At 34.6% G+C, this 27,327-nt stretch overlaps 4 protein-coding genes and 1 non-coding gene across 6 annotated transcripts; 1 reads left to right on the top strand and 4 right to left on the bottom strand.

Moving 5' to 3' along the window:
- Positions 1-7,094: 7,094 nt before the first annotated feature.
- Positions 7,095-9,867, bottom strand: LOC21402500 (transcription factor bHLH69). Its single transcript, XM_010108781.1, has 7 exons — positions 9,205-9,867; positions 8,989-9,084; positions 8,759-8,860; positions 8,579-8,644; positions 8,414-8,479; positions 8,156-8,200; positions 7,095-7,520 (listed from the first exon to the last, which is right to left on the bottom strand). Exons 1-7 carry the CDS (start codon positions 9,865-9,867, stop codon positions 7,095-7,097), a joined length of 1,464 nt encoding a protein of 487 aa, XP_010107083.1.
- A 4,065-nt stretch (positions 9,868-13,932) lies between these two features.
- LOC21402499 (E3 ubiquitin-protein ligase RNF144A) lies at positions 13,933-16,398 on the bottom strand. Its single transcript, XM_010108780.2, has 2 exons — positions 15,314-16,398; positions 13,933-14,144 (listed from the first exon to the last, which is right to left on the bottom strand). The coding sequence occupies exons 1-2, from the start codon at positions 16,270-16,272 to the stop codon at positions 14,063-14,065; spliced, it is 1,041 nt and encodes a 346-aa protein (XP_010107082.1). The 5' UTR covers positions 16,273-16,398; the 3' UTR covers positions 13,933-14,062.
- Positions 14,468-14,541, top strand: TRNAN-GUU. Its single transcript has one exon. It is a non-coding gene; the product is annotated as a tRNA-Asn (tRNA).
- Positions 16,399-17,203: 805 nt separating the features above from the next.
- LOC21402498 lies at positions 17,204-21,198 on the bottom strand. Of its 2 annotated transcripts, none has more exons than XM_024172706.1 (5): positions 21,046-21,198; positions 18,775-19,688; positions 18,306-18,506; positions 17,941-18,136; positions 17,204-17,694 (listed from the first exon to the last, which is right to left on the bottom strand). In XM_024172706.1, the coding sequence occupies exons 2-5, from the start codon at positions 19,636-19,638 to the stop codon at positions 17,510-17,512; spliced, it is 1,446 nt and encodes a 481-aa protein (XP_024028474.1). In that variant the 5' UTR covers positions 19,639-19,688; positions 21,046-21,198; the 3' UTR covers positions 17,204-17,509. The 2 variants fall into 2 exon arrangements, with proteins under 2 accessions (XP_024028474.1, XP_010107081.1); XM_010108779.2 differs by having other exon boundaries at positions 18,775-19,682.
- Positions 21,199-22,579: 1,381 nt separating this feature from the next.
- Positions 22,580-26,624, bottom strand: LOC21402497 (suppressor of mec-8 and unc-52 protein homolog 2). The gene is made up of 11 exons (XM_010108778.2): positions 26,495-26,624; positions 26,149-26,289; positions 25,998-26,047; positions 25,509-25,623; positions 25,067-25,115; positions 24,891-24,980; positions 24,602-24,670; positions 24,393-24,516; positions 23,660-24,018; positions 23,172-23,558; positions 22,580-23,021 (listed from the first exon to the last, which is right to left on the bottom strand). The coding sequence occupies exons 1-11, from the start codon at positions 26,542-26,544 to the stop codon at positions 22,746-22,748; spliced, it is 1,710 nt and encodes a 569-aa protein (XP_010107080.1). The 5' UTR covers positions 26,545-26,624; the 3' UTR covers positions 22,580-22,745.
- Between the last annotated feature and the right edge of the window lie 703 nt (positions 26,625-27,327).

The following is a 27,327-nucleotide window of genomic DNA, read 5'->3' as shown; positions in this document are numbered from 1 at the left end:
AGTATGCATAACCACAAAAGTCAAACGTTGATACTCATAGCGCGGTTCATTTCTCTAGTTCAAATCATAATTTAAATTTTTATTATAGTATTTTTTTTTTATAAAATTTTAAATTTATTTTTTTATTATAGTATTTTTTTTTTATTTTTTAACTCAAATTTTCAATTTGAATAAGTGAAATTAAGACCTTAGAATAAAATTATGACAGTGATAGGTTGATGAATCTGTTACAAATCTTCGAACATACTCGAGAGGGGGCAGAAAAACAAAAGAAAAAAAGAAACAAAAACGTTATTGTCTCCTTTGTCCCAGGACCCCAACCCCACAAGAGATAAGAGTAGATGTCATTTAACTAGCATAATCTTTTCTCGTGTGATCTAAGAACAGTGCTTACAGTGATAGGATTGGCAAATTACACGCCGTCATTGGCCTGAGCAAAGTAATATCTTGCAATAGAGATTTGCAATAAGCTCCATCAACCAGTATGCAACTTTTTGCTTACCACGGCTTGACGACTGTGTGATTGCCATCCAGCCGAATTAAACGGCATCGAGAGAGCAATTGGTTCTGACCATTGTCCAGTCTCGGAACAATAGATTGACACATTAAACACAACAGAAACTAATCGGGATTGCTAGATTAGTTGCGCCTTGAACCTAATCATTGGGTAAATATTGCCCAATCCAAGTGATTTGTCGTTGCAGGTGCAATCAAGCACCAATGCGCACATGGCATTCTTGTCGTCTGTCGGAGCCCGAGGGAGCTCAAGCAATTGCCCGGTTAGAGGATTGTAGATATAAGTCTTGTTCAGTTCTCGTAGGTAGATAGTTTTCAATTCGAATTGAAATATGACTTTATGTGAGAGTTTTTAACTGTAATAAAAAAAATTAGATGTAATTAGATATAAGTCTTGTTCAGTTCTCGTAGGTAGATAGTTTTCAATTCGAACTGAAATGTGACTTTATGTGAGAGTTTTTAACTGTAATAAAAAAAATTAGATGTAATTTTTATAAAAATTTTTAATTATAATAAAATTGGAATTGAAAATTTTGAAAGAAACAATGCCATAGTAATCTGTCGGACTGCGTTCCACCACCAATAAGTCCTGCCGAAGTTGTTATATTAGTATTGTTTACCGGCCAAGGCAAAAAATCTAGACAAGTTTCATCCTCGCCAATAGTTTTCTTTGGTTTTTCGAAAGATAAGTAATGGAATTTTGAAAAGATTCCGTGAGATCCACGGTATTCAAATAGAAACTTACATAGGATCTGTGGAAACTGTCTACGGTTTGTGGTGGTGCGTGAAGTTGCAGATGAATTGCGGTTGGGAAATCAAAGAGAACCAGCGCTTGCAGACGGTGCTACATCTGATAATGGATCGGGAATCGGGGAGACGAAGAAATATTTCGAGCAGCAAATCATCGGAAACGACAGAAATGAATTTAGATGCTTGCTCTGATATCTGCGGTGGTTTTCCATTAATTTTGCTTTTTTTAACTAATTTTCTCGCAACAAGCAGTTTTGCTGGTAATAATACGCTTACTGCCCTCTCGCTCCACCTCCACCATGATCGCAAATATTATGATCGATGATGACGGCTTTCTCTATGAGAAGTCAAGACTTATATCAGCATATATCTATATCTATATATAAACCTAATGCGGTCTCCAAAGCTTTTGCTTTGAATGAAGCTTTCCCATTTCAGAAAAATTAAAAAAAAAAAAATTAAAACGAAACATAATTGAACACGAGCATTTATAAATATAACAAATCATTCGGAAAACGACATCAAGTGATCAGTAGAAAAGTAGATGACATTGGTTGAACGAACGGCAATAAAATTTAATAACTTTCAAAGAGAAATCGAGATATATAAAAAGAAACCACAATATCTGAACTTATTATATGACGTTAAAAGCTATGAAAAAGGGCATTGAGTGGAAGAACGACTTACGACATGAACCTGAAAAGATGACACAAACATCCAAACAAAGACGACAGTGACAGTGAGACGACCTTAACTATGGAAACGACATTCATTTTTAGGTTACTGACTTGAGAAAAATAAATAAAAATAAAAAACAGAGATTAAATTGATAGACAACAACAACCTCAAAAATGCCCATGAATGTTATAAAGGATAAAAACTTAACAAATGACAACAAATCGATTTTTTTTTTTTTTAAAAAGATATGGAGCGCTTAAGATACTTTTAGATTTTTTTTTTTTTTTTTTAAAGCATAGAGTGTAGTTTTAACATTTGTTTTAACAAAAGACACACAAATGATATTTCGATTAAACTCGTAGTATCTAGGGTATTATGCCAATAATGAAAATCCCAACTATACTTTTTTAAAAAAATAAAAAAGGAGCCCAACATTATGTAAATATATCTCAACTTTATGTGATCTATAGATATTGGATAAAACCAAGACCATCTACGAGTATACATACCCACAAAAGTCAGACTTCGAGACATGAATTCAAAAGAATACAATTTGTCTATTCATTTAACCCAACATACACATTATTCATGAATCTACCATGCATGATCAATAGTTCAATATATCAACATAAAAAGAATGTTTAACGTAAGCCTCTAATTTAAATAAATAACACAAACTGACGTTTGTTTTGTTCTTTCTTTCCAAGGGCAGGTAAATTACATGAAAAAAAAAACTTACTAATCTAGTATACTTAGGCAATTACTAATCTTATTGACATAGATAAGAATAAACATGAATTCATATTTTTGGCTTCAGTTCTTTGGCAGTAAGAGAAATATTGTTCCCCATCTTCTGCTGGTTTAGCAGCAACAACACATTTTTTTGTAAACCATAATGTTGCTTTCCGTGATGGCATTTCTGATCGTGGCATTGATATTAGAGGGCGTCCGATGAGTCTCATTTCTCTTCCGGTCATCATCGGAAAGCGGTGCTGATGATGATGACGGTGATGAGGATTCTTTTCCTTTCCATTTCCGGTGGATAATGTGGACGCAAGGCACACAGGCTTGAGGCAGAGACCTTTGTAAAACAAATCATCTCATTACAATTCCTTTGAGGGCTATCATCGTGTTTAATTTGGACCAATGCCGTTTTAGGGTGGAATTTTTAAGGGATTTACTATGTAAAGGTTTATTTTGTAATTCTTAAAATTACAAGATTAAATATTGTACTGTGTTTGAGCTTAAAATGCAAAGAAATTTTTTATGCATGTAAGAAAAGTCTAGTCAGCTTTCAGGTATTGTCAAGCTATTCAGTTCAACAAGTTTTAATAAAACCAAACTCCTATAAATTTCAGCACAACACAGAAAAATTCTAACACTTTATTCCGACCCCAAAAAGAAGGAAAAAAGTATCAAGTGAAATAAGGAAATATATACTAAAAACCCCTTTCAAAAGTTTTTATTTTTTATTTTTTCAACAAAAAGTAATTATCATTTACTTATAGCAAAAGTTATCATCATTTCGTATTATTGCATTTGTTGGTGAAATTTATGAAATAACATAACGAAAATTTCATGCACATTATAACAATGAAACTTCTTTTCATTCCCCTGAATTAAGGTTCTAAATACATGTTATTCAAAAAGAAATATACAAATAAAAACATCGTAATCTAAAGAAGAGGAATAAGGAAAACAAAACAAAACAAACGTGCACCTTGCTTTCTGTTGTAGGAGAAAGTCGAAAATGGCTTCACAGCATTGGTAGGGACTTGTTTTAGATTTGCTGCTCAGGAAAAGCCAAAGGAATAGCCATCCTCTCAATGTATATATCTATATCTATATATATATATATATATATATATATATATATATATATATATATATATATATATATATATATATATTGAGAGGATGGCTATTCTAAGTTTACTGTATTATTAAAAAGTGGAAAAAAAAAAGAAAAAGAAAGGAAGAAATTCCAACTTTAGGAGACCTATGGATAAAACCAAGACCATCTACGAGTATACATACCCACAAAAATCAAATGTTGAGACTTGTGAGTTGAAAATAATACAATTGTAACAGTGATAGGTTGATGAATCTGTAACAAATCTTCAAATATGCTCGGAAGGAGGCATAAAAACAAAAGAAAAACGAAACAAAAATTGTTGTTGCCTCCATTGTCCCAGGACCCCAAACCCGCAAGAGATAAGAGTACATGTCATTTAACTAGCATAATCTTTTCTTGTGTGAATATCTAAGACCAGTACTTGCATTGATAACATTATAATCTCTTTGTTAAATACATATATTATATATGTATATATATATCTGGAGACTTGTCCTTTTGCAAAATAGAAGCCAAGTATAAACAGAGTTAAGAAACATATGAAATAAAAGTACCAATAACAGTTTTGTTGTCACCATAAATTACTAAAAGATAAAGTATTTAGCCACAAGATAAGTGATTTCTTCATGTATCTGATATCTGAAGACTTGTTACCTGGGATTGAAAACTCGAAAACTTTTTCGCACTTCCTACTGCCAATCTCATATTGATAAATATCAAAATAACCACGTAATAAGAAAAGCACGTTGCCATTTTCTGGATGGAAACAAATCACAAATAACATGTGCCTAGTCAATGTATTCTCCATGTCCACTTTCACATCGTGCACCAAAAGCCAGGAGCTTGAATACAGATCAAAATCATCATCATCGTCATTGTAAATGAGTTCCCAATCTTTCAAAGCAAAGGAGGAATCCCTAACCCAGGTAAGCTGTGACATCTTCCGTCGATCTCGAACCAGTCCAAGCCGCACAAATGGCACTAGAGCTTGCCACTCGCGGCCAAAGCCAATAGGCATGTTAATGAGACGCATGAGTACTTGTTGATTGCCCTTGAATGGATCGAAGGCCACTATGCGTTGGACGTATCCATGTTCATCAGGTAGTACCCAGTACGCAACTCTGTCGCTTACCACGGCTAGACGACACCATGATTGCCATCGATGAAGACGAAACGGAATCAAGAGATTAATTGGTTCTGTCCATTGTCCAGTCTCGGAACAGTAGATCGACACATTAAATAGAGATGCAGTGTCAAATTTTAATCTAGGCCTGCAGATTTGCAGCAGCCTTAACCTATTCATCGGGCAAATGTTGCTGCATCCAATTAGTGATTTGGATTTGTTGCAGGTGCAATCAAGCACCAATGCGCATATGGCATTACTGTCGTTTGTCGGAGCCTGAGGGAGCATCACTAATTGCCTGGTGATCGAATTGTAGATATAGTAATAATCTGTCGGACTGCGTTTCACCACCAATAAGTCCTCGAACGACGTTATTATATCAGTATTACAATGCGACCAAGGCAAAAAATCTAGACAAGTTTCATCATCGCGAATAATATTCTTTGGTTTTTCGAAAGATAACTCGTGGAATTTTTGAAAGATCTCAGTGAGAATCACTGTAGTCAAACAGAAACTTAGAGGTTGTTTGGTTGGGGAATTCGTCCCCTGATTCGAATCATGGTTCGTAGATTTTCACTCACAAAAAATACACGTAAATCGAAAATAATTCTAATCACATGGTTCTAATTCATGAACCAAACGTCTCCTTATACATAGGATCTGTGGAAACTCTCTACGGTTGTGGTGGTGCGCGAAGTTGCAGATGAATTGCAGTCGGGAAGTCAGAGAGAACCAGCGCTTGCAGACGGTGCTACACCGGATAACTGATGGGAAATCAGGGAGACGAATAAATATTTCGAGCAACAAATCGTCGGTGAATATTCCATTAATTTTGCTTTTTTTACTAATTTTCTCGCAAGCACCAGTTTTGCTAGCAATAATACGCTTATTACGCTCTCGCTCCACCTCCACCATGATCAAGAATATTATGATCAACGTATGGCTTTTTCTAGGAGAAGTTAGCAGACTATATCATAAACCCTAAACTCCAAATCCTATAAAAATTTTATTTTAAAAACGAAATCTAGTTTGGAACAATGGCACATGTAATTTAACATGACAACAAAACAAACCTTATGTTTAATTCAACTATTTGAACTAAACAATTCAATTCGAATTGTGCCTAAAGGTTCAAATTAGTGTTTGTTTTAGAAATAAAAATGGACCATTTAAACCATCAACTACCATTTAAATGGTTGATTTTAGAATTCATACTTCCCCGAAAATTCACAATCGCATTGTTAACAACTGTTTGAAACACATTTCTTTTTGTTTTTTCTGTCTCTTCAACTTTAAGCTTAAAAACATCATAACTTTTTCATTTTAATTCTAATTAAGATGATTTATTTTCCTATATATTTATAATGAACAGAGAAAGAAATTCACATCCATATTTAAATACATCGTTTACATTGAGATTTTATAACATTTGTTGCAAAATTCTAATGACAGTTTTTAACACTACCCAATCACAATTCAAATTTTACTCGTAATTCAAATTACAATTTATTTATGTATCTGAAAACACCAGTTTCAATCGCAATTCAAAACACCACAATTTAAATTATACAATTCAAACCAAATTACTACAATTCAAACTGCCAAAATTATTAATAATTAATAAAAGAGTTTATAAAAATAACAAAGCCTTCGGGAAACGACATCGGGTCTCCAATTGAAAAGAACGTTTAGATGACATTGATTGCATGAACGACAATAAACTTCAAAAATAACTTTATGAGGAAAAATCATCAACTATAAAAAGCTATGAAAAAACTGCATTGAGTGGAAGAACGAGTTACGAAATGAATTATTTTCTGATAGGGGCCCAACTTTATGTATTATTTTTTTTTTTAAAAAAAAAAGAAAGAAAGAAAACCATCTAGGGGTATACAACTAAACATAGTGTCAAAATTTGAGACTTATGAGTTGAAAAGAATTCACAATTGTCTATCCATTTAACCCAACATACACATTATTGAAATAGTTCACTTACAAGATAAAAAAGAATGTATAACGTAAGCCTCTTTAAATAAATAACACAAACTAACAATTTCCTTTGTTTTGTTCTTTCTTTCCTCTAAAGGACAGGTAAATTAAAGAAATAAATAAAATAACGTACTAACCTAGTACTTAAGCATTTAATAATCCTATAGACATAGATTAGAATTATCATATTTTTGGCTTCAATTCTCTAGCGGTGAGAGAAATGTTATTCCCATCTTCTGCTGGTTTAGCAGCAACAACGCATTTTCTGTTAACCATGATGTTGCTTTCCGTGGTGGCATTTCTCATCATGGCATTGCCATTAGACGGCATCTGATGAATCCCATTTCTCTTCCGGTCGTCATCGGAAAGTGGTGCCGATGATGATGACGGTGACGGGGTTTCTTTTTCCTTTCCATTTCCCGTGGATTCAGCGGAAGCAAGACCAACAGGCATGAGGCAAAGCCCTTTGGTTTGGACATATTGCATGGCTTTTGTCACATTGGATTCCATCAGCTTCACTAGCTCTCTCTCGAACGCGATTTCGTGGGAAGGGAAAACAATGTCAGCTACTTGACCGGATGATGGTGAGAGTAGCTCTCCGTTACCACCCTAACATTGTAAAACAAATCATCTCATTATAAGAACTAACAAAATAGAAGGGAAAAGAAATTACACTTAAAAGACCATCTTTAATGCAAATGTCAAGCTATATTTGACCACAAAATGTGTGAAATTAGGTATTTGATATGTGATATTTAATTGTGCTCCAATACATACTGCTATTTTAAATATTAAATCTACCCCGTGTTAATTTTTAAGGTTTGAAAGTTATAAAAGTAAAATTTTAATTTTAAATAATTTAAAAAATGAACAAGTAAACATATCAAATAATAGCAAACAAATGACAAAATTTAGCTTATGCTATACTTGATGGTAAATTTGTCACCAAATATTATAACATATGTTAAATTTAACACCAAAAATAGTATTATATTAGAGAGTGATTTTCCTATCTAAATGCTAAAATTTGGCATTAACACACTAATTTAGCATTGGATTGGAGATTCTCTAATGAGTTATGTTCGAAGGTAAATATAGTGTTCTAGTCCATCTTCATAATAATGAAATTTCTGTAACCGAAGATATATGGAGAGAGAGCATCTTCATAATAATGTAATTTCTGTAACCGAAGATATATGGAGAGAGAGAGAGAGAGAGAGAGAGAGGAAGCTATATTATATTACCTCAACAGCGTCACCTGCTCCAAGGCTGCTCGTGCTAATTAGAGCCTGCCAAAATTTTCCCTCATGAGCAACAAAATCTTTGAAACATAGCACTAGTTTTCAAAACTTCACTAATTACTAGTTCTTTTCGAGTCGATCATCCAAAATTTTCATACAACGGTCAATTCCATTTTTGTCTCGTGGAAAGAAGAAAGAAGATAATAGTTAATGTTTTCGGAGCGCCCTAGAATCTTTTGATTAGAAGTACTTTTAACATACCTTCACTTGAAGCTGAAGAAATTTCACATATTCAATGATCTCATCAAGCATGGATGCCTTGTCAGTCTACAAAACGAAAAGATGATACATGACAGTAAAATGTGTATTATAATCGATATGTGAGATGAAAATACATGGTACGAGATAACCAAAAGAAAATCATACCTTATTGGGATTTGGTAGAAGTTCTTGCAGGTTTTTCATCCGATCAGCGATTTTTTCTCTCCGAAGCTGCGAATGAGGATTAACAAGAAAAGCAGTTAAACCCCACGAAAATCTCAACTTACCTTTTTGACAAAGTAAACTTCAAAATTTCTACTTAATTAGATGATTGATTCAACTAACCCTTTCAGCAATACTGTGCGGATCGGTGGCCTGCCCTCGCCGTGCCCTGACACGGGGCTTTCCATTTCCATTAGATTCACCAGGAGGAGTATTAGATGTGACCTATAATAGCAAATACACAAGCCTTCTTTAGAATTCTTGATAAGATTTCCTACTCTAATTTTTTTAAAACTTAAATTAACTGCCAATTTAAGAGTCTACAGGCAAAAAGTGTGAGATTTTACAAGCACCTGTGATAGAGACTGCAAGCCAGGCGCCATAGTCCTTGTAATCTGGGGACCAGACGCTAAAGAAGATAAAGGATTATTTAGCAGGTCATATGTACCCTGTGTTTCATATTAAACAAAAATGTAATATCATTATATACGTACACATTATAAATATCATGTGTATATATACACACACACAATAAATTCAGCAAGGAATTCAACAAAGACTAGTATTACATTTGAAGAGAGTGAAGAAGACAAGTTGGTTGAACGGCTTTCCATGGAATAGAAATCATTATCAACATATTCTCCTCCTTGGAGACCAAAACCTCCAATTCTATGTTGCCCCATACCAGGAGACAATGAAGAAACACCCTCAAAAGGTGGAAGAGGACTCAAATGCGGAATCGGAAAAAGGGTTTGAAAATCTGCATCGAAACTCTGAAAATCAGATAGTTCAAGAGCATTGCCTTGCATATGTCCAACCTCGGGGAAGGGAAGAGAAGAGCTCGAAATATTGCCATTTGAGGGAATGGCCATATCATATTGGCCATCTGCAAGATTTGTAAGTCCTGATGCACCGTCATTTACCATTCCATTGGAAGGGTTTCCAAAGAAGTGGTTTTGATCATCTTCTGAATGCAAACCTATGTTGATCCCATAATCCGACTCCGAACCAAGAACAACCGATGACGCATCTTGAGGAGCTAAACTCTGATTACTTCCATTTGAATTGACCATACTTGTGTGTGAATTATTGTTGAAATCTCCAACTGAACTGAGAAACAACCCATTTGGTTGACCCGATTCGCTACCTAATCCGGATGATCTTTCCTTCAGATCTATATCTGACCACATTGGGGAAGAGAAGAATTGATCTAAATATTCATATTCCTCCATCACTAGAAAGTGAAAGATTTAGTGGGCTCAACTTTTGAACAGCAAGAATTTTCTCTGTGAGTAATCTATAAGATGAACTTCTGCTGATATTCTCCTAGAGTATACCTATAGTTTGAAAAAGAATAAAAAATGGAGACATAATTAGCCAAATAATTAATCATATTTCAAATGCTTAAATTAACATAACGGGATTCTCTTAGCTCAAGATATGATGTGTTTAGAACTACAATTTCTAAATCAAAAACCACCTTGTGCACATATTTCAACACCCATAAGTATCAACCTTTTGGTTTTCCAAAAGCTAAACCTATGGCTACTTAATAATAATTATTATTATTATTATTATAATTACAATAATAATAACAATAATTGGATATTATTGAAAGGGCAAAAAAAAAAAAAAAAAAGGGGGATTGCTTCTCAGAATGATTCCACAAGCAGTGTTGACACGAAGGATGATGAAATTCAAAGGCTGGCCTGAATATAACCACTTGAAAATGTGATTTGAGACATGAAATTTTAAATGTATAATTGTACCATCATATGGCGCCATGAAAGACTTTGCAATGAAGGTAACAATTTATTTAAGGCAAATCATCTCATAAAGACACAAGTGAGAGCCAGTTAACAACCAAAAACCCAAAAATTAAACAAAATACTTCCTGAAATTCGTCGGAAACACAATCACAAAACTATTTAAAATTCAAACAAAGATGTTTAAAATATAAAAATTATAATTAATTAACAAAGACTAATATTATCATGAATTCTATAAAAAAAAAAAAAAGAATTACCTGAATCGGTGACTAATTGAGATTAATAAAAATCCAACTCAGATTTTTAGGCCTCTAAAAAATATAAAAAAATAAAACTCAGATTTTTAGGACTAAAAATATAGGGCTTCTATAAAAAGAGATTTCATTATAATAAGAATTGAAATCAAGAAGGAAAAAAATACCAATTCAACAAGGAAATTTGAAATCAAGATTATTCGAGAGAGAAAACACTAACTCAAAAATTTTAAGAATTTGTCCTTGCTCCAAAAAGTTACACAATGGAAACCTCGATGATGAAGTGATAAAAGTATTTTAGTCGCTTGTTTCTTCTGTAACTTAGACATAGTCAAAAAGTGAGCTGTCTAGGTTGTGTTCCTTAATTATAGCTAATTTAGTTGTGGTTTAATTTGTGGTAACGTAAACTTTGTGCCCACAATCTATTTGTTGCATTGTTTGTTAGTTATTCCTATTTTTTAGCGCTTTTTTTTTTTTTTGGGAAAGACTATATTTTTTAGCTCTTGAACGCTAGAGTCTATTGTAATATTTTCTTAAGCTAACTAATTAGCAATCTTTTTTTAATTTTCTTGTAATATTTTCTTAAGCTAACTATGAGGTGTAACAATATGGGGCCAAAAAGAGAGAGAGATGAAGGCAGAAGAAAAGGAAAAAAAAAAAAAAAAATTGAGAGTGAGAGAGAGGAGGAAAAATTAAGAGAGAAAATTTCATTTTGATACCCTCTGTTATATCAAAATTAATGAAATTTTCTCAAATTAAGGGACCAAAATACAATTTCTATTTTTAGAAATATTTAAATTTTGCTAAAGAAGTTTTAATGCACCAAAAACACCAACTAACTAACATAAAGATCTGAATTTTATAATAGATATTAGTAACACCAATTTGGATAACTACCAAAAAAAATAGTCAACAATCAACATAAACTCCGAATGCCACAAAGAGGAAACTTCTCTGGTAGCAAATCCCAATCTTATCTTGATCTTAATTTTGACATTTCATCCCACTTTCAATCCGCCCCAACGGAAGCTTTGCAACTTCACCAATCCCGACAATAGAAAGCCCGCTTTCCGGTGAACTTGGAGACTAAAATAAATTTAAACATCATGCCCGACGACGCATCCAGAGGTCATCATGAAGCTCCGGTTTGCCCACTCCCAACTCAATTTGTATGATGGATTCAATTTTGGCTAATAAATATTCCTACCAATTTCTATAAGTAACACCGTCTATAATACAAATACTTATGCCAACGTTATATTTGGTACTAAAAAGTGTAAAAATACACTATTAATATGGTATTTTAATTTATGCTCTAATACTTAATACCATTTTAAATGTTAAATTTCCTCTTTGTTATGATCTAAAGGTGAAAGTTTGAGCCGGATCAAATAGACAAGGTCATACACTGTTGGCTCAATCCTGATCTCAGCCCGGCATGCTTAAGTGTTCGGGCTGAGCCATGCCAAGATTTTGAGCTCGAAACCTTATTTTGGCCGGCTTGGTCCGGCCCAAACACCTTTTAAAAAAAATTGCTTAAAAATACCTTATAAATTACGAATCGAAGCTTTAAGGCCAGACTGGACCAACTCTCATCGCTTTAGAGTCGGTCCAATCGTTGGGTCATTAACTTTAAAAGTTATAAAAGTAAACTTTTTTATATTTATAATAATTTGAAAATACAAATGTTGTAATGATTAAATGAAAATATAATTACAACAATTAATAGTAATTAAATGTCAATTTGGCATACACTATACTTGGTGGTGAACTTGGCACTAAGGGGGCGTTTGGTATGCGGGAATCAGTAGGAATCATATTCCCAAGAAAGTGATGGAGGGTAATATGATTCCTATGAATAATACATTACTGTGTTTGGTACCATACAAGAATCTTTTTCAAATTCTCAGGAATATTACATTATTGTGTTTGGTTGTTCGCATGGAAGAAGATCCATAATAATAATAATAATAATAATAATAATAATGATAATGATAATGATAATGATAATAATAATAATAATGATAATAATAATGATGATAATAATGATAATGATAATAATAATATTAATATTAATATTAATAATAAATATAATAATAATAATAATTTTTGCAATTAATAGTAATAATAATAATAAGATGTCATGGGTTTTTATAATAATAATAATTATTATTATTATTATTCATTTAAAAAAATATTTTTTAATTCACAACATTCCTATGCACAACCAAATACAGTAATGTAATATTCTTAAGAATTTGAGAAAGATTTCTGTATGGAACCAAACACAATAATGTATTATTCCTAGAAATCATATTATCCTCTATCACTTTCTTGAGAATATGATTCCTTATGATTACCCCATACCAAACGCCCCCTTTGAGATTTCTGAGAATTCGAATAACACTATATTGGGTGGTATTCAAATTACATTAAAATGAGAGAAAGTGAATCCCATGGTAATCACTTTCTTGGGAATCTAAAAATTATAATTATTGTACCAAACATGATAATATTGCAGATTCTCATTCTCACCCTTAAGATTACTGCATACCAAACGCCCCCAAGAGATTGCATTGAAGAGAAAGTTTCCCACTCCAAAGCTAAAATTTAGGACAATTTAATTAGACATTTCATTGGAAATGCTCTAAACTTTACCATAATGCATAATTTTTATTTGTACTCCAATATATAATGCTATTTTAAATGTTAAATTTACTTTGTATTAAAATGATTAAGATTTAAAAGTTGTATAACTAAACTTTTATTTTTCAAATAATTTGAATACCAATACTGTAATGATTAAATAAAAAAAATAAATACATCAATTAATAATAATTAAAGGTCAATTTAACACCCGGTACACTTAGTATAAATTTAGTATTAAGAATAGCATTGCATTGAAGATTAAATGCTAAAATTTTTAAGATAAATTAATTAAATATTACATCAGAGATGCTAAACTTTTGTTTTTATTATTTAGTAGAGAGGTGCTTTTAACCTTAGCATAGAGGGTGGGAAACGATAAACCCGTGAATATGAGCAGTTGGAGCAATTGGAAATTGCATCACATGTTGTTGAATGTTATTCTAGTCTTTTGACTAACAATAATCTCTAGGCTCGTGTGAGATTATAGAGACAACGGATCCATAATCTAAGCCCTCGTTTACTTCACGGATTCGAGTTTTTAATTTGAACTGAGATGTGACATTTTTTTAGAGCTTTTCACTGTAGCAGAAAAAGTTAGACGTGATATTTTCTGAGAACTTTTTACTGTAAAAACCTAAAATTGAAAACTCGAATCAGTGAAATGAACGAGACATAAGATTACTTTTATACACTTTGTTATATCTATTATCTATTATTTTGGAAGTACTTTTGCCACCAAACAATGACGGAGAATGTTATCGCCTACACTTACTACAATAGTGAGGGCCATTGTTTTGTAAACTATTTCCGCAATTGTAGCAGAAAGCAACTCCACACCTGCAATAAGCAAAATGATACAAAATGTGAGATTAGTATCATAAAACAATATTAAACTATTGAATTCAATTATGCGGTTTGCAGATTGTTAAATAGAAATATAAGATGCAAATCCATATGCACATTTTTACTTCTTCTTTTTTTTGTGACATTTGCTTTATAGGCATCCACATACATGAAAAACAACTTTTTAACTAGAAAAGGAAAAATTGGTTTCAAGTACTCAAGATAAAAGATGATGATGCATCAACAGAAAAAAAAAATGTTTAGACAATGTAAACATACAAGTGATGTTTGTAACAAAGTCATTTGAGAAACAAGAAGCTGGAATAGCTCAGTTGGCTAGAGCGTGTGGCTGTTAACCACAAGGTCGGAGGTTCAAGCCCTCCTTCTAGCGCATTTCTAATAGGATATTTCAATAATTTTTTACTAGTCATCATAAGAGATGAATATACTTAATAAACTTTTTTGGGGGGTCAGAATCTTATTTGACTTTGCTGCAGAAAAAATAAATATAATGAGTCGGAAGTGTGGTCCAAGTGACAAATGTGCTCTCAATTATTCACATTGTGCTCAAGTTAACAATAAATTATCCACATTGTACGTTATTGATGATAACATAAGGTATCAAATTCAAAAACCATGTTTATCAATTGTGAAAAGAGTTCACTCCCTGATGTTCCCACAGATTTGATATGTTGAAAGTTCAGGCTATTGCTGCCACATTTTAAATGACCCGCCAAATAAAATCCCCATATGGAATGACACTTTTCATATGCCATTATAGCAAAGACAAAAAAAAGGCTCCAAAATTTGGTTCTTATTCAAGAGAATAACCCCACCCAAACCCCATCCTCTCCTTCCAGCTTGTAATGGCCTGCCTATGGCACTAATACCGATAATGACCAAACTTTCTTCCTATACCATGTTTGAAGAACTAACTACTATTTTTAAGACCATTATACTTTCTTTAATCATGAAATTTCCAACTGGTCTCTAGTGCCTTAAGTCACCAATTTTAAGCAAAACCCAAAGGCTTAAAATGCTCCCATCTCCCTAAGTTTGGACACGAAGCATTAACCAAAGACTCTATGAACCTCAAACGAGACGCATAATCAAACTAACTATCCAGCTAACTAACTGACTAACTGACTAACTAACTGACTAACCTGCATCTCATAAACAAGCAACCCTCGGACCTCTCGACGTAGAACCTGCAACTGGGGCACCTCCTCCAGAGCTTGCTCGTCGCAAGGTTCATCAACATGATGTCCTCCTTCTCCCTCTCGTCCTTGTTCAGCTTCCGAAACTCCTCGCACGAAATCCCCTCGTGCCACGAAACCTTACACTCCGCGCAGAACATTCTGTAACAATTCGGGCACTCCGATTGCGTCACGGCCTCTCCTCCATCATTAATCAACATCACAGAGCAATCCTTGTACGGACAGTAGAACTTTTCCGACGCGAGAAAAAAAGCCTCGCACAGCGCGAATCCCCACCGGTCGAAAACCTCCGCCGGGAGTATGGAACGGCAATGCTCGGGCTCCAACCACCCGTCGCAGCCGGAAACAGGGCAGTTTATTGCGGTGACGTTGTCTTGGAGCTTGGAAGCGACGTATTTGAAAACGCAGTCCGTACAGTAGGAGTGGGAGCAGCCCTTGATGGAGAAGGACTCGTTTGACGATTTGGGTTCGATGCAGATTTCGCAGACGAAAGACGGGTCGTTCTTGGAATTCGAAGATTGCCCCATTTCGAACCTCGGGGTCTCGTTCTTGGAGGTTTCTTGCGAGTCGAACCAGAGGAGTTGGTTTTCGGCACTTTCTTCCGAAAGGTCAATGAAATTGGGGCTATTGGTAGCGAGAGAAGCCATGATCGCGAGATGAAGGTCTCGTTCCTCGAGGTACTGTTCGACGGAGATTGGGTCGGACTTGTTGATGCCCTTTTTGGAGAATCTTTTCCTCATCTTCTTACCATCGTCATCGTCGTTTTCTTCTTCGGCTTCAAGATCGATGATCTCGTGGACTTGTTGGTCCTCCATTTTGGGTTTTTTTCTTCCTCTTCCTCCTCTCTCGCTGCTGCTGATTTCTTCTGCAGCTTTCGCTACTTCAATTGTTGGTGTCAGACTCATGGTGATCAAAACGAAGAGGAAGAGTTTTACGAGTCGTGTCTTTTGTTCTTCTCCGATTTCAGTTTCATGTGTTGTTGAAAAGACGAACGAATTAACCGAGTCTTGTGATTATGGACTCTTGGGTTGGTTTAGGGATTGGATTAAACAGTGTTGCCGTAACCTATAAGCGTTTTGCCAGTACAAGCTTTACCTTTTCGTTTTTTTTAATATATATATCGTGCCTTTTCTAGAATAATTATGCAGAAAAAGACAAAATTATCCAATATCTTTCCTTGTTAATGACAATGCTAAATCATCAAAAACATTTTGGTCATAATCAAGTTGACTTTCTGCTCTTTCAGTTTTAGTCCCCAGTTTCCACATTACAAGATACTTTTCTCAAAAGTGCAAAAAAAAAAAAAAATTTAAAAAATTAAAAAATTAAGATAGGTTTTTATAGGTTGCTTTCATTTTTTATTTTTTTAGAACTATTTTGAAAAATATTTAACTCCCTTAGAATATATATTTAAGTCGTGATTTGAGTTTATTAACAGAAATTTTGTGAAAAATAGATAATTTTTAAAAATATTCCTTGAACCTAAATTTGTCCCAAATAAACCCTTAGCTTCCTAAAAGCTTCTCAAAAAAGGAAAACTTGTATTTAAGGCAATTTCGATCAGATTTATAAACTTAATTAGAAAATCTAAAAAAATCATTCTAAAGTGTAACACATTAAAAGTTCTTTTAAAATTGTAATTTCACATCATTGTGCGCTCGCCTTTTCCTTTTTTTTTTTTTTTATTGTTTTTGGCTAAAGCGGTTCCTTAACTACTCAAGCAGACTAGTGAAGAAAAAAATGGACGGCCAAGGAAGATGATTAGAAAAATGGGGCTGGAAAACTAAATACTAGACCCTAGCTAGAGTAACGCAGACATAAATACAAAACACGAAATGACATTAATATGATCGGTTTAATCATTTATCCAGAAGACAAACCTTATTGTTCTAATATGTACGAATGTGCGTCCATAAAATGCAATAAAACTAGACTGGATCTGCGTTTTCCCTTCAAACTGATAAATATTAACAAACATGAATGAACTTGTATTTTGTACTGTACAATTATAAAATCAAACACTAGAAATTCACATTTGAAACAGCATTGCATGCAGCTGAACCGAGGAAGACGGGGAGTAGTCTTTAAGACGCTTCAGGTGCAACAGAGAGATGCTACTATATACAAAGAGGGCAACGGAAACTAATGCCGTAAACTGGCATATAGATCTTCAAGAGCAGCATACAAGGGCCCAGCAGCCTTTGGCCTTTCCACTGTCCCAAGTAGTATATCGGTCGTGGTGAGGTAAGGATCACCATAGAATCGTAGATTAGCATCCATCCTCGTCGCGACAATGTTCCCTTCCAACGAGACTCCCACAAATGCACCTGTCAAAAACGGCCATATAGTTTCAACTCTTCAAAAATTCCCACCATATTACGAAGGTTTCCAACTCAGTCATTGTGTAAAACATCTTGGCATGATATGAAAAAGAAAGCATAAATGCAAATAAGAGGCTGCTAAATCAAAGCTAAATAGAAGATAAGGTGAAGCAAAGCTCTCTCATCTCACGAAATACACGAAACTGGAAGAGAGACCCCAGCAATATCTGATTTAAAATAAAAATAGAATACCTTTGCTACAACTGTAAGTGTAGCACATTCCTGAACCTCTATCTCCGGCACGAAGATCTGCTTCCACCACTCTTCCAATAGGTCCTGCAGCAGCACTGCATCCCGCACCAAGGGAGAAATGCATGCGACTACAAAAAGTCTTCACAGCTTCCGAATTATGAAGAACAATGATGAAGTCCATAAGTTCACCTCCAATCTTGAATAAACAATGGCAATAAGAAAGGAAAAAAAAAAATCAATAACCTCAAGAGAAGCACTGAAACTGGATCCAATGATAAAAGATTAGTGAACTAATTTGAGGAATTTCTTTCTCTCTTTCTTTCAACTTTGATTATCATTCAGCTGTAACCAATTGCAAGTTTTACCTGAGCACCCCATCCTAAGCCAATAGACGATATGGCTGACGGTGCAGACCATGATCCATCTGCCCTTCTAGCGATGACCAAACCAGTGCCAAGTTTGTAAGCAACAACAACACCAGCTTTGACAACCGTTAGAATTGCCAGGCCTCTGGCTCCTTTTAAAACTGCTGATGGTATGGACCTCTCAGAATTCAGTCTAGAAATCTGCCAATTAAACGTGATACTTTAAAAGGTTAGAAAATTTCCTTAAAAAAAAAGTTAGAAAATGACCATGGACTCAGGTCTACACAATGATACTTCCTTTTTTTTCACCCCAACTTCTGCTATTTAATAAGCATATAAAAGAAGACAGTAAGACAGACACAATTATGAGGTGAACTCATCATATCATAAAAGAGGAGACTTGTCCCCTCGCCTGTTTCGCTAACAACTCATCTTAAGAAAAACTTTGGATTAAGATTCCGAGCTGGACCTGGCAGTAAGTTCTCAGTGTATTGGATGCTTTGTATATCTCATGTTCCATGGACAAACCAACAGGAAGATTCAGCCAACCTCTTGTACACGTCCAATCCATCACATCATGCTTCGCAACTTGCGCAGCATTGCTAACACTGTTAATAAGAATGCTCTGTAGAGGATCAAGCCTGTCATAACAAGCATCACAAACCCTCTGAGGATTCCTCTCCCTAAACTTGATGGGCATCAAGCACCTTCCTTTAGAACATGATCTGCAGAAGATGCCCCCACAGAACCGACAATGGTGCCTTCCACGAGTAATCACCGTGAAAGGAGCAGTGCACTGCATGCAAACCGTGGTAGCACTATCAGGAAGCCACTCAGGGGGTTCGGCCTCCAACACCTCTTTGTAAGCACTATAATTTATTCCGCTGGCCTCGAGAAGGGGCGGAGCACTAGGTATGTAAACTGATGAGTGTAAGCAGGTTTCTCCATTCTTGCTAGAGCCAAGAAACGAAACATTAGAACAGGGTAACAACTTGTTCGCAAGAACGGTTGCAGATTTATTTTGCCCAGTTATAATGGCAAATATCCCATTAAGCACATTCTTCAAGTTCACCTCCGGGGGCATATTAGCAGGCGCGAAGTTACCGGAATCCTCACTTGAATCAAACACATCGTCAATAAAATCTTCAGATTCGTGAGGAAGTTGGTACGAATACTCTTGGTTCGACGGCTTCAAAACTGATGGATAAGAAACACGGCCTTCCGCCACAGCCCATCCACCCTCACTGGAGTCATCATCAAAATGGGATTCGGTGTTCTCTTTTTCTAGCTTAGAAAGTGAAGAATATGTAACTCTCCCCTCAAAGCTCGCCATGGATTACGGACACAATTAATGATAAAAATCACCAGGGGATAAACCTGCCACTTGGAATCAATACCTCAAAATTAGTATAGATCAGGATTCAGAATTGGCATTTACTTCGCACAAAAAGATATAAACCAAATAAATAAAAATGCTAAAAAGTTTAAACCTTAAAGAACAAAACCAACCAAAATTGACTATATTGAACCCCCAACCCAAAATTCACCAACAATCAGAAATTTCATTAAAGACTGATAGGGCAAAAATCAGGCAAAACAGCATTCTTTTTTTTTTCTTTTTTGAGAAGAAAAAAATCAGAAATTTCCATGAGATGAGACTCAAACCGAGAGGATCCAATTAGTGATTAAAGGCAATGTTCATTAGAACCGTACGGAATCACTTCCAATCAAGGGAGATAGGAGATATCACTCAGCACCAAACAAGAGTTGAACACAACCTTGAAGATAAAGTAAAGGATTGAAAGGTAAAGTAGCATATATATTTTCCATAGGCAGGCAGAAGAGAAGACAAAATTGATTAGACAGACAGAAAAACCACCACAAAGGTTATAAGAAAACAGTTACAAAGGATTCAAATATGGAATAATTAAGGTTACATAATAATACACCTAAAAAGAGAGAATTTGTTAGATTTCCTAAACAAACATATTGAAAGTTTCAATAGAAAACGGCTACAAAGGATTCAAATATGGAAGAATTAAGGTTACGTAACAATACACCTAAAAAGAGAGAATTTGTTAGATTTCCCAAACGAACATATTGATCTTTTAAAACTCAGGAACGCAGGGACCAGAATGAGAGCAATCGAAGGTGACGTTACTTCCTCGGGGGTTTCTTTGAAACTCAGCAGAAATCTACCCTCCATTCCTCCGATTTCATTTGTGCGAATTAGGGCATGAACGGAAAGTATTATTCCGAGATTAAAGACGATAACTTTACCAGATTCTTAGACGAGAGCAGCGAAATCGAAGAAAATTAAATGTAATGCGAACCTTTGTTGTTGTGTTTCTGAGTTTGGCTGTAAATGTAATGGGAACCCTAGGAAAACGCCAAGCGGGAGTTAAGTCTCAAACAAAATCCCCACATCCTGGGAAAACAGCATTTCACCTCTAACAAAACTTATAATTTTCCATTCAAGTATATTCTCCAAAACTATTTCAATACCATAAATTTTTTTTTCCCTAATTCAAAAATAATGGAATCTTCGACCGATAAATATATGAATGCAATATGCTCCGATGGAGTAATCCATAAAGGCCCAAACGAATTGCCGAATTAAAAATCGTCCAATTTTCTTATTATTAGGGTTTCAAAAACGCCAACATAAATTCTAGGAGGGACGAAAACAAGCACATACGAAATTCAAAATTCACGCAAGAAAATGAAGGATTGGAAATACCGATTCGTCATGCGAGCTGCTATATTGCTGAATTTGGTTTTTAGGGCTTCGAAATCGAATCAATCACCGCTGCACAGAGACGACGGAGAAAAGAAGAAGAAAACTTGGAAGCTTAAAAACCGGATTTTTGGACTCTTATTTGGTTTCCGCGGTAGTGCGTCCGAGGTTTTCCCAACTTTCAAGAAAAGTCATACGGGCTTTATATTCAGTCCACGTGGACCTCCAAAGTGTGACTGTTGGGTCCATTAAAACTGGGGCCCAAGTCCAACTTCTTGGCCCACTATTTGGGCCGAATTGATACAATCTATGAACCTGTTGGTCTTCTTCTCTTTGCAACTCTAGATAATTAACACTTAATTAATGTGAAATAAATATGGCTCTCTGTGTTATCTTGCAAACTTTAGGCTAATAGTAAGTATTAACCATTTGCCACCAATAGTATGGCACGGCAGTAAAAGAAGTTCAATTCTTAAATATAAATAATTGTGATAATTACGATACATGGCAAAATTTCATACATTGAGTTTAAATTTATTAAAATATTATAAATATAGCAAAAATGACAGTAATTATCATAATGAAATCATATTTTATACTATGTAATGATATAGTCATTATTTTAATGACATAAAAATAATATAAAATTTTACTATTCTTGTAATATTTCAAAATTTTTGCTAATTTAAATTTTGATATCAAAATTTTGTTATGTGTAAATCACCCTTCTTAATTAGCTAAACGAATGAGATTATATGTGGTGGCACAACGACAAAAGACGACTATGACTGCGCTATGATTCAATTCTTAATTTCTAAACTAGTGAGATTATGGACGCGCTTAGAACTCGTTTCAAAATGATTTTATTTTTTGTATGAAAATGAAAATGAAAATATTTTTAATTTCAGACAGAAATTATTTTTAAAATTGCGTTTGGTAGTTTTATCAAAAAGATTGTTTTCAGTATAAAAAAAACCCATTAATGTCTCTCTCTCGCTGCTCGAGAGAGGAAAAAACGAAAATAAAAAATGAAATTTTTTATTTCTCTCATTTTACACTAAACCAAAAAATCGTTTTCATTTCTATTCTTTGTTTTTATTGCGCCAAACGCCGTTTTAAAAACGTTTTTATTATTTTTTTTTAAAACGTGAAAAATAAAAATGGAATCAATTCCAAACATGACATATATGTTTGGCAACCTCTGAAAATTATTAATGAAGGAGCGTGAACTGACTTCCTTCTCCTTCCACTTAAAATACTTTGAATTTTGACGACCCTAGTGGAAAAAGGAACAAACAAGAAAGAGGTTACAAAATTAAAATCTTGGATTGATTAGGATCTTAATGCTTTGTGTGGCCGCTACCTTTCAAAACTCTTGATCTCAATTCTCACCTAAAGTTTAATGACGCCCATTCTTATACATTCTTGATTCGCCTAAAAAAGTTTCACGTATAGCACTAGTGTTTTCCAAGCCTAATTCCAGTACGATTTCATACAGTTGAACCAAAAATAGCACGTTTTCACCATTCACTGCTTTATCAAGAAGACGTACTTGTATTGAACTTTAATCTTGTTTTCAAATTAGAGCCTTATCAATCTAAAAGATACAACGTTCAGCAATAATAATAGTAATAATGAAGATGATGAAGATGAAAGATACAATCGATAAAATGTTACACTAGCTATCCTAGGAGCTGCCAACTTCATACACGAAGCTTTTTCCCTGGTTGTAAATCATCATCATAATGTCCACCCTCATCATTCGTCTCCTTTTCCATCTTCTTTCTGGAAAGTATCTTGTTGATCTTGTGAAGCTCATTATTGAGCTTCTGGTCTTTGTTCTGCTTTCGTGTCTTCCGACCGTCCTGCATCTTCACACCAAACTGGAACGCAGCCTTCGGCATTGCTTCCTTCTGCTCGTTGTATGTGGCCCACTCTTCTTCTGTCTCAAAGTCCCACCGGTGAAGCCGACCTTTTGCCTGTTGGATAATGTATTATCAGTTAAGGTTTGTCAACAGTTGCATGCTATTGTTGATGGTATTATTGTATATAGTAAGCTTACTTCTGTTCGCAAACAAAAAAAAAAAAAAAAAAAATGAAAGAACATTATTTGTCTTGAGAACACTTACCCTTCCTCCCATGTCCATTTTCGATAAGTCATCCTCGTCATCACTGTCCACGACCTCCCGGTTATACTCCTGGTACCCAGGGTAACATTCAGAATAACTTTCAGAAATAAAATTGGGATCCTTTTCTCGAGCATCTCTCTCCCTCAATTGTTGGAGTCTTTGATCATCTCGCTTAAACACAGATCCTAAACCTCGATCCTTTTCTTCTTGGGTCATAAAGCGTGGATCTTGCTGAATCTCGTTTAATCCGGCTTGAACATCATAAGCCTGCATGTTTTGCTGGAGGTACTGGTCGGGATAAGCCAGTTGTTCAGCATATTGGTACTCCTGCCAATCTCCCTGGTAGGCGCCAGCCAAGGCTTGAGTTTGCATCACATCATATCCATTCTAAAACCAAATAATAAAGCATAAAAGTCAGCAAACATTTATTTAAATGTCTAATTCATCCTTGTACTTATGCATCAAAGTTCAAGAATTATCAGACATACTGCTTCTTGCCATTCTTGAGGTAACACAGGCGGTGGGACTGGACCATAAGCAGGTTCTGCAAAATACGCAACTTTCTCCTTATTTCGAGGAGACTCTTCCATGTCCTCTGAAAGAGGGCTTTGGCTCATGTCTTTACCGGGAACGTCATAGTCCACACCCTCCCCAACAAAGATGTCATCTTCTTCTACTCTAGCAGCAATTGGGCCCTGCTTCTCTCTCGAATCGGTATTATTTTTCTTGGGAGGAGGGGGAGGTGGTGGCATAGTATCTCGTTCAGGTTGATTCTTTAACATCCCACCATTAGGCTTTGAGGGTTTGTCCTCTTTGTCATAGTCATTACCAAGGACAGAAATCTTTCCTACAATTGAAAATGAAAACAAAAAAAGAAATGTATATATTTGTCACACCGCTAAACAAAAAATGTAATTACAAAAAGGTTGTAATGAAAGCTGAAAACAGATTCCAGATGTTCTGTACCAATTTTATCCCATAGGAAATGGTATTTAAAAAACTTCCAGGCATAACTATAGCAACTCTTCACAGTACAATATTTTCTTCATGGACTACAATTTAAAATGACTGAAAACCTATGTTATAAATTTGGGTTTACATAAGTAAAAACAAGAGAATAATTTCATACAATCAGTTCTATAATAGATATTGTCATCAAACAAATGCAAATGCATGGCAACGCCCAGAAACTTCTAGCTAGCAGTTGGTCACAGAAATTACCTTTTGTTTCTCTATCCTTCTTTTTCTTTTTCAGAACCTTCCCTGAAGATCCAAGACGCAGATATGACATAATTTTAGCAATCCGATCAAGCACAGAACCATCAACACTGACAGTAACCATTTCCTGGACAAAATACAAGCCACTCAGATCAAAGGTTCATCACTGAAAAGAAATTGGACGTAGAATCAACAACTTTAAATCTCAGCACCTCAGGCTGTGGACAGTCAGCTTTACTCCTGTGCAGGGTAGTTGGAATGTCATGTGAATATCCATTTTCCTGATATGACCCCCAAAAAAAAAAAAAAAAAGGTATCAGCAAATTGGACCTTTAGAATCACGTTTATAGCAGTATACGTTTTCACAGACCCATATCACTTTTTTTTTTTAGTCGAAGGCCCGTATTGATATCAGTTTCCATAGTGGAACTTCTATACAAGTTTAGGTGATACATAAAATACACAGTGGAAAGCCAAAAAGAACAAAAGCAGGAAATTTACCATGTCAAAAATAAATGACATTCGACCAGGAAGGAACATCTCATTTGACTTTATGACTGTCTGAGGCTTCACTATCCATTGATAAACTGACTGAAGCACATAAATAAGACATCAGATATGCACTGTATGATCTCAAAAACACAAATGGCCATTTCTTTCCACACACAAAAATGAACCTTAGCAGTTGCAGTACGAAATGACACTTGTTGGTCTTCCTTAGATGGCCTGTCAAGGAACAGCAAGAACCTGTCAGTATTAGCCTCACAAAACAGCTATGAATCACCATATATAAGATTCGAGGATATTTTTGAAACAGAAAAGGTAATGACAATAGAAGGGGAAAAAAAAAAAAGGTCCCCTTTTATCAAAAGTACGAACGATAAGGAAAATACAACAAGGCAACAAGCATACTAGAACTCGCGTTGTTACAATGCGCGTATAAGATAGTACCAAATATACAAATATTACACACTAAATTTGGTCATGAACTAGCACAGCATTTCCTGTTGAAACAAATGAAATCAAGTTCCCTAACTTTTGGCCTCTATAAATGCAGAAAAATTCATGTCTACTTAAAAGCCATAGCCTTAAATGATGCAACAAAAAGACAGTAGTTACCTAGATTTCCCATCGTCTTCATCTCCGGCATCCGGTTTCTTGTCAATTTCACTTCGTACTTTGTTAAGTAAAGCATAATCCAAACCTTTGACCAAATGTGTGTGTTCCACATCCCCTGAGCAATATTGAGCCAACAATAGTTATTAAAAGGCTGTTAGACTAGAGCTATGTACCTCAAAAAAAAATATAGCCATGCACAATAACCAAAAGGGTACTCCAAAAACACATTCATTAGCAACAAATTCACAACAGATATTAAAAGCATTTAGACTAGAGCTAAGCACCACCAAATGATATATCCATGCACAAGAACCAAAAGGGTACTCAAAAAACACATTCATTAGCAACAAAGTCAAGGTCTCTTCAACTAAGCCAAAACTATGTAGTATGTATAGAATTATACACTTTGAATGCCAAAGGCAGTGCAAACAAACAAAAAAATATCAAAACATAAGATTCCGAATTGAAAAAATTCACAATAACACAAACCTCCGAGGTATTTGCTCTTCTCGATGGACAGTTTGTGTGCATCAGCTGACCTATAAATTCCAACACAAAACTAAATTCAACATAAATACATACATATATAGGCAAAATATTTGAATATATATATATAGGCAAAATTAGGGAGAAGTCTCACCTTAGGTCGACGTTCCCAGGCGGAGCAACGGCGTGAAGAGAACCCAATTCAGAAGCTTCATAATCGGGATTTTGATCCTCTCTACGCTCCTTAGCTCGGTCTCTATACTTTGGCGCTTCCGGTTGTTCTGCTTTCTCTTCTCTGCAATTCACACACAAATTTAAACTCTCAAAAAACAATTTTTTCCCATTAATCGCGTCCAGAACTCGACAGAATCAAAAAAATTTGCCGCCACAGCCAAAATTTTAGGATAAAATCGAAACGGTTAAGGTTTCATGTGAAATCAAATTTTCAGACAAAATGCTTGTTTGGTCGGAAAGAGAGTCTGAATTCCATGAAAACTCACTTGCGACGAACAACTTTCTCCTTGTAATGTTTCTTCGAAGAAGAAGTCATCGTTCGAGCTAGAATCTGGAAAAATAGGTTTTCTGACCGTTCTTGCTCTGGTTAGAGGTTAGAGTTTTGCAGCAATTGGGCGGAGAGAGAATTGGGATTTTGTCCTTTAAATTACGAATCTGCCCTCGGGTTTATATAAATGAGGCCCAATATAAGTTGGACTCATGGCAATGAGCATTCAATCGGTTAATTTGAGTAGAATAAGGCAATAAGCTATCTATGTACATTTTAAAAAAAAAAAAAATCAGAAATACCATTCAAAAATAATAAAAAAATGTTATCTATACCACTCAACTCAAAAATAAACAATTTCTATTTAATTAATCAAGAGAAAAAATATATAATTGTACCTAATTATTTTCAAAGGCATAAATAACAGGCCTTCATAAAAAAAAAAATTATTAAAGTGACTATCCATTAAAATAAAATTCACAAAATGACCTTGGCTTAATTTGGTAGTGCTGTAGAATTTAAAAAAATTACTTTTACTTGTGCTGAAAGAAAAAGCAACTGTTACAAAAAGCAGCTGAATATTTAGTAAACTATAATTATAGTAGTTGTGCTGGTTCTAAAATCAGTGTAATAACATTTGATAAATTATAAGGTTGAATTTTTGTATATAGTTAAAAATTACAACTATATTATATTATACTATAATATAATATATATATATATATAATTACAATATAATATATAATTATTATATTATAAATAATAAATATATTATAATTAATAGTCGTGTGTAATATACTATAATAGATAATAATATTGGAATTAAAAGAT

This window comes from Morus notabilis, unplaced genomic scaffold (assembly GCF_000414095.1).
Source record: "Morus notabilis unplaced genomic scaffold, ASM41409v2 Scaffold1303, whole genome shotgun sequence".
Taxonomy (NCBI): Eukaryota; Viridiplantae; Streptophyta; class Magnoliopsida; order Rosales; family Moraceae; genus Morus; species Morus notabilis.
The sequence above is the reverse complement of the archived record's forward strand: the minus strand, read 5'-3'. Positions and strand labels throughout refer to the sequence as shown.